The sequence below is a fragment of the Zerene cesonia genome, chromosome 26, assembly GCF_012273895.1.
Source record: "Zerene cesonia ecotype Mississippi chromosome 26, Zerene_cesonia_1.1, whole genome shotgun sequence".
Lineage (NCBI taxonomy): Eukaryota > Metazoa > Arthropoda > Insecta > Lepidoptera > Pieridae > Zerene > Zerene cesonia.
Window position 1 is genome coordinate 6645141 of NC_052127.1, and position 7102 is coordinate 6652242.

The window sequence follows — 7102 nt, forward strand, 5'->3', positions numbered from 1 at the left end:
GCGCCGCCCGAGGCGCCGTCCGGGGCGCCGTCCGGGGCGCCGCCCGGGGCGGGCGTCGAGCGGGACGAGCACCCGGGCGGCTCGTCCGACCCGTCCTCGCAGTCTGCGTCCCCGTCGCAGTATAGATTCTACAGTAGTATAGGATGCATTTACTGATTGGGTCAATAACGATCTGCATATAGTAAGGAAGCTTTTATGCGATGGGCTATTATTAAATTTAATTACACAAATCATATCAAACGGATGTAATGATAAATGACAAGAAATTGTTACAATCAAACGATATATATTGAAATTTAATATACAATTATTCATACATCAGTCTAATACACATAGAAATCTAAATATGAGGACATAGACCAAACCACTGCATAACTCGAGACACATGTAGGCCCAGCGGGCAAACAATGTGTTGTGTTTACATTTAATATAAATAAAAGAAAGGAGAAATCGACTTTTAGTAACTTATTTTTTAACACGATTAGTAACGTAACATTCCGGAAGGAAACTGAATTAAACGGATTATTTTTGTTTTTAATCGTAACCTACTCCAATTCTTCTCAATTCCTGCCAGCGGTTTGATTGCCTGCATGTAAACTGTTAGTTCGGATAAATAATATTGTGAGGCTGTGAGCGCACCGTGTTCAAGCACTCGGCGGAGTGCGCGCAGCGGAAGGCGGCGGGCGCGCAGGCGCAGCGCGCCTCGTCCTCGCCGCGCGGGCAGTCGCGCGCGCCGTCGCAGCGCGCCTCCAGCCGCACGCACGGGCCGCGCGCGCCGCAGCGCCACTCGCCCGCGCCGCACTGCGCGCTCGCGTTGCGCCCGCCTGCCGCCAGTGCGCAGTATGCATAGCTCAGCTTAGTGTGCTTAATATAGTATTATAAGTCCATTGGCCAGACAGCCACTAGTCGGAGGCACGTTTCCCTTTCCTCACCTTACCATACACATTCCTTCTTTTCAGTCGTCAATACTTTTCTTATCCCTAGAGGCACTACCTCTGCGAATGTTCACGGGCGGTGGTGATCGCTTACCATCATACGAACCACCAGCTCACTTGCCCTCTTTTGACATAAAAAAGAGACAAATTGAAACACACCAATCACTTTCCATCACCTGTGTATTTTATTGTGGTAGTCGAGCATGCTTCGGCACGAATTGGGCCAGCTCGCACCGGAGAAGTACCACACCCCAACAGAAGACCGACGTGTAATAGCTGTTGTTTCGTTTAGTGAGTGGGGGAGCCGGAGGCCCATATCCTTTTCCTAATATCCTTCCCATTGATTTCCTTTATTCTTTTCGTCAATCCTTTTTAATCCCTTTCCAATTCGGAGTCGGCAATCCATTTGTAGAGGCATATGGTCTGCAAACGATCTTACGCCTCTCCAAATGTTCTTGGGCGGTGGTAGCGCTCACCATCAGGCGACCCACCGACTCCATTGCCGATGGTGACATATATAAAAAAAACCTGATTTGAAAGAAAAACATGCTCCTGACACATCCCTATAAAAATATATGATTAAATTGAATAAATTCCAATCTGAAGTACATAGGCCAGTTTTGTAGGAATATCTCGCTACAGATGCATCAGGCTGCAGCTAGCCTTACTAATAAATGCATTACCACATTGCGGAGTCTCGTCCGAGCCGTCCGTGCAGTCCACGCGGCCGTCGCAGAGCCAAGTCAGCGGGATGCACTCGACGGCGCCGCTCTGCCGCTCGCCGCCGCACTTGAACTGGCCCGCGTGGCAGCCCAGCAGCGGCTGCTCGTCGAACGACTCCTGGCTGGACGCCGGTTGGACTGTCGTCTCTGAAATTGTACTTCACTGTTTAGTTGGAAATCGATAATACATTAACATACAACATTTTTTTTAAATAGATTTTATTTATTTTAGAAACAAACAGTCATTTACAAACAGTAATACATATTAAGAAACACCAATAGACCTTAAGTTTCATGTTCATAATTTGCATACATAATTGGACTAATCTTTCTTGACACTTTGTAATGTTGAACGGATAATTGTTATTGTTTCACCCGAAAATGTCCCAACTAGATTTATATACAGAAATTTTGCTCTTGCTTAGCACATACTACTTCTACCCTGTATCAGACGAATGTAACCTCGAGATTCAGCTAATAATTGAATTGTATTCAAAACTCAGCCGTTAAATTTGGTTCAGCACTTGCTTAATTACTTAATCAAGATAATCTTAGATGTTTTAATCTTTATTCATTGCCGATTTAACTTAATTTCGTTTTTAAAAATTATGCAACTCTTTGAACACGTTACATGACTTCATCACTTATTTATCAAGATTTATTCAAATTAATGATTAATTTCTAATTAGAAGGTTCAATATAGTACATATTAACAAAGTCGTACCGGCCGGGCAGTCGATCTCATCGCTCAGGTCGGCACAGTCATAGTGGCCGTCGCAGCGCGCGGCGGGCGGGTAGCAGGCGGCGGCGCCGGCGCAGCGCAGCTCGGCCGGCGCGCACGTGTCGGCGCCGCAGCCGCGCTCGTCCGACCCGTCGGGGCACTGCGCCGCGCCGTCGCAGCGCGCCGCCACCGACACGCACGTGCCGTCGTCGCATCTGCGCACGCAATTAGTTATGAGGAACACGTACGTTATCCCTAAAGGAAGTCTTTCTTTTATGATATATAAGCATGCGAATTATAAAAAGAATCCTTACTTGTACTGGCCAGCGTTGCAGTCGCAATCTCGTTCATCGGCTCCATCATCGCAGTCCGGGTGACCGTCGCACACACGTGAAGTGGTCACGCAGCGTCCACCCGTACCGCACGCTAGCGTATCTTCGGGACAAGTGCGGGAAGCTGCAATTCAACAAATAAATAATACATTCAGTTAAAATAACTAGACTCATCAAAACATGAATTTTGTATTTCTTATAGCCTATAACTAAACTTCAATCAAATTGTAACTAAAGTTGACATAATTCGGGAGAGACGTAGAGTTAGGACTCACAGCAATAGTACAAGTCTTCGTCGCTCGCATCGGCGTCCGGGCTGCAGTGCGCCACGCCGTCGCACACGAGCTGGTCGGGCAGGCAGGGCCCCTCGGCGCACGCGAAGTGCGCGGGCGGGCAGGGCGCGCGCGGCGGCGAGCACGCGCGCCCGTCCCGCGCCAGCACGCGCCCGCCCGCGCACGCGCACGCCGCGTGCCCGCTCGCCTCCACGCGGCACAGCTCCGCGCACCCGCCGTTCATCACTGCGCACGGGTCTGCCGCACCTGTTGTCGTTCCTTGGTTACAACCGCGTCATAGTCTAATCTCAGTGTCTAAGATGAATACTTGTATACAATAAAATCACCGCCCGTCTGACTTTGTGTTATAAATTAAGTTGGTATTTCATAAAACATATTAGGCGAAGAACAAATCTATGGATCTCGTAAAACAACAGTCACTAGAGGTTTATACACGTCCCATCACTAGGTCTGATTTATGTCAAATGTCATACATAAAAACTACTAATTCCGCATGCGCTGATTACCGTTCCCCCGCCACCCGCATCTCAGTGTATTGAATGAAATGTTTCTTTGAAAAAATCAAACATTAGGTATCTATATTGTATAGGTTATGACATCGTTGTTTGATATAAACCAAACGTTACGTTTGGAAAAACATCAGTCTGTTATAAAAATTTCGTCTATAAGTAGGATCTTAAATGAGTCAGTCAGTGACGGGCGCGGAATGACGGCGGCGGCGACGTACACGTGTAGTGGTCGGGCGCGACGAGCACGATGGCGCAGGGGCGCGGCACGTCGCGGCGCAGCACGCGCACGTCGCCCGCGCGGCGGTCGGCGCGCAGCACGCCGCGCGACACCCAGTCCGTCCAGAACACGAACCCGCCGCCCACGGCCAGCGCGAACGGGTGCTCCGCGCGCGACCGCGTCACTAGCTGCGGGTGCACGCCTGCTTAGCGATTTGTGCGAGGACATCACGAAAATCATGTTTCTCGTTGCTTTAGAATACATCTCCTGAGTTCATAGTGATAAGAAAAACTGTTAGGTTTTATTTTCAACCCACAATGATTGAGCAGTATTTTTTAATGTTTGTTACCTCATAAGATTTTGTCGAGCGAACCGGTTATTAAAACCCCTCTTTTATTTGAAAAGGTTTTATGAATAAATCATAAGTTATTTTTTATTCTAATTAAATATATCTAATCCGGAAGCATTTCCTTAATTTAGATGGCTTAATACTTAAAAAGTTGCAAGCTGTAAGCAGCGCATACCCGTCGATGCGACCCGTCGTACCGCATGCGCTCGATCTTGTCGAGGCGCGCGTCGGCCCAGTACAGCAGGCGCGCGGCGTGCTCCAGCGCCAGCGCGTTGGGCATCAGCACCTCCGTAGTCACCACGTCCTGGGCCCCGCGCCCGCTGTCGAACACGCGCGAGATCGACGGACGTTTCTCGTTCCAGTTCGTCCAGTATATACGGCTGGGTAATAATATTCTTTGTTAATTTTTTTTAAGAGTTGAGTAGCACACGAAACATCCAATGTACGTTTAATAAGTAATTATTTTTTATTTATAATTTATAATGTCCCAATTACAGCTGTTGCAGCATCAGTAACGCTCGTCCCCTTGTTTGTCGATAAAATCGTAAATTTTGGAATAATTAATATTAAAGGTACAAGTGTTCTCATGATGCCACAGTGTACGCGAGATATGAATGGGAAGGGTTACGCACTGCTCGCAAGGGTCGAAGTCCAAGGCGCGCGGGCGGTCGGCGTCGCGCAGCTGCAGCACGGTGCGCACGAGCGCGGCGCGGCGCGGCGGCGGCGCGGCCCGCAGCGCGCCCAGCGCGGCCGCGCGCAGCGCCGCGCACGACGAGCACGCCCAGTACAGCGTGCGCGTCGCGCTCGCCAGCACCATGCCCTCCACCGCGCCGCACTCTGCGCAACGCACGCACGCAACCACGTTATCTCACATCTCCATCGAATCTTGGAAAAAATCTTCGAAAACATCAATCAATTTACTAGTACTAGTTTCATACCACATTTCAATTAATCAACGGAAGTTTCCATTCTTATTAAAAATGTTAATTAAAATAGTAATCACAATAATTCCCAAGTGAAACGTAACGTAACGTAACCGATCCTAAAGAGATGTCTTTAAGATCGGTTACGGTTTAAATCGCAAACCCGTTATAATTTGGTATAAACGATAGAGTCAAATATGAATGTTGAAAGCTTACTATCCAGCAGAACTTCATGATTGGAGCCATTGAAATGCACGGAGTTTATGGAGCCGCGGTGGATATCAGAATAGAAAAGTGTCTGTGTGTCGTACTCGTACGCCAGTGCAATCGCGTTGCGCATTAGTGTCCTGGTTAACAGGAAAATTATTTACATAAAATACACATCCAAATTACCAATATAGAATTCTATATATGTATATTATATATACACTCTATAAATGACTCACATGTTTTCAATCGGTGGATAGGGCGAGTTTAGGTTGCTCTCGTCCTCTATGTGAATGCTGTCGATCTTCGTCACCCTCGAATACATGATGAACGATTCGTATGCTAGAAAATTAAAGAGAAATTAATTTTGTATCTTCGTTCTTATTTTCAAGTTAAGGCTATGAATAATAAAAACGTAACGTAAACGTTATATAAACGTATACGGAATAATTGAACGTATTATTTTGTGTCGACGTTTTACGCACGATTAAAAGTGAGTGTCGTGAAACTTTGGCTTTATTTTACTCTTATGTATGTATGTCATATGAAAATTATCATTTCCAAGTTTCATTAAACTCTAAAGCTGTAATGTTCCTTAATGAGTATGCAGTTCCACAAACGTTTGCACGAAGTCCCGTCGCTCGCGAGCTGCCCGTGCGGGCAGGCGCAGCGCGCGCGCGCCGCGCCGCGCAGGCACAGCGCCGCGCACCCGCCGTAGCCCGCCGACAGCGCGCACCCCTCCCCGCGCCCCGCGCCCGTCTGGTTCGCGCTTGACCATATCTGGAGTGCGGCGAGTGACCTCGTTAATGCAAATGTTGGACTGATTGTTTAGGTGATAACAATTATCTGAGCGGAATAGGAATAATAAAAGTAGATCTATAAAATCTTGTAATCAGCGGGTTCCTTAGATTTTTAAAATATAGTTAAACTGCAGTAGGACTTTTTAAGAAAATTGCAACACATAAACAGTTAAAATATATGAATTAATTATTGGGCTGTAAGAAATTTGAAAGAATAACACACCAATAAATCTTTAAGGCTATCTCCCACGCCGTCTACGAGCAGCTTGTAGTCACTGAGATTCGAAATCGGCGCCTGCACTATGCTGCCGCGCTCTAACATTCTGTTATTAATAACAAAATATGACATAATTCATATAATTTCATTTTTTTATTGATTTAAAAAAATATTGTTTTATAACATACAGACCTCGTAATAGTAAATCATAATTTCAGTTATTTCCATACACTATGAAAAGCAAGAACTTCAACAAAAAGAAATGGGCAGCGATTCTTAAAAGAGATGTGAATATAAAAAACGTCTAACGTATCGAGCCAATAAAGCGTGTGTCCTCGCACGGCGAGCGCGACGGGGTGGTGCAGCGGCGCGCCGCGCCACAGCTCGCGCCGCGCGCCGCCCGCGTACGGCACCGCCCACACCGACACGTCCCACACCTCCGCCCAGTACACCATCTCGTTCTGTCAACACCAATTTCTTTCAATCTCAATCTCCCTCTTCTCTCTCTCTCTCTCTCTCTGTCAAATACGTGTGGACACGAATTTTCTATTTATTCTAAATCAAATTCACAATTATTTAGGATTTTGAAATAACCTGTGTATCGAGCGCGATGTGCGCCACGGCGGTGCCGTTGTAGAGAAGCTGAGGGTCCGACGCGTCCAGGTACGTGCGCTGGATCCAGCCGCCGCCCGACATGAACAGGTAGCCCGCCACCGGGTCCACGGCTAGGGCTGCGGGTGGACAAAGTGACGTGGTTACAGGTTGTGTAGAGCAATATCACGCCATTACTTAATAAAGCGCACCGCAGGCGCCTTCACTTTGCGTCTCTTCTTTTTGGTGTTGTTAAGACAGAATCGCCTCACTATCTGTTTGTAAA

General features: G+C 47.2%; 1 protein-coding gene across 1 annotated transcript in view; it reads right to left on the reverse strand.

Moving 5' to 3' along the window:
• LOC119837220 (prolow-density lipoprotein receptor-related protein 1-like) overlaps window positions 1-7102 on the reverse strand; it is a 38839-nt gene that overhangs the window by 27638 nt on the left and 4099 nt on the right. Inside the window, exons 11-25 of the mRNA XM_038362747.1 lie at window positions 6820-6996; window positions 6535-6686; window positions 6232-6331; window positions 5829-5988; window positions 5448-5550; window positions 5218-5348; window positions 4711-4915; window positions 4254-4458; window positions 3731-3917; window positions 2986-3249; window positions 2693-2834; window positions 2382-2593; window positions 1619-1804; window positions 640-824; window positions 3-128 (exon numbers count right to left, since the gene is read on the reverse strand). Of these exons, the coding sequence (XP_038218675.1) occupies window positions 3-128; window positions 640-824; window positions 1619-1804; window positions 2382-2593; window positions 2693-2834; window positions 2986-3249; window positions 3731-3917; window positions 4254-4458; window positions 4711-4915; window positions 5218-5348; window positions 5448-5550; window positions 5829-5988; window positions 6232-6331; window positions 6535-6686; window positions 6820-6996 (2535 nt within the window). The remainder of the gene's footprint in view (window positions 1-2; window positions 129-639; window positions 825-1618; window positions 1805-2381; window positions 2594-2692; window positions 2835-2985; window positions 3250-3730; window positions 3918-4253; window positions 4459-4710; window positions 4916-5217; window positions 5349-5447; window positions 5551-5828; window positions 5989-6231; window positions 6332-6534; window positions 6687-6819; window positions 6997-7102) is intronic.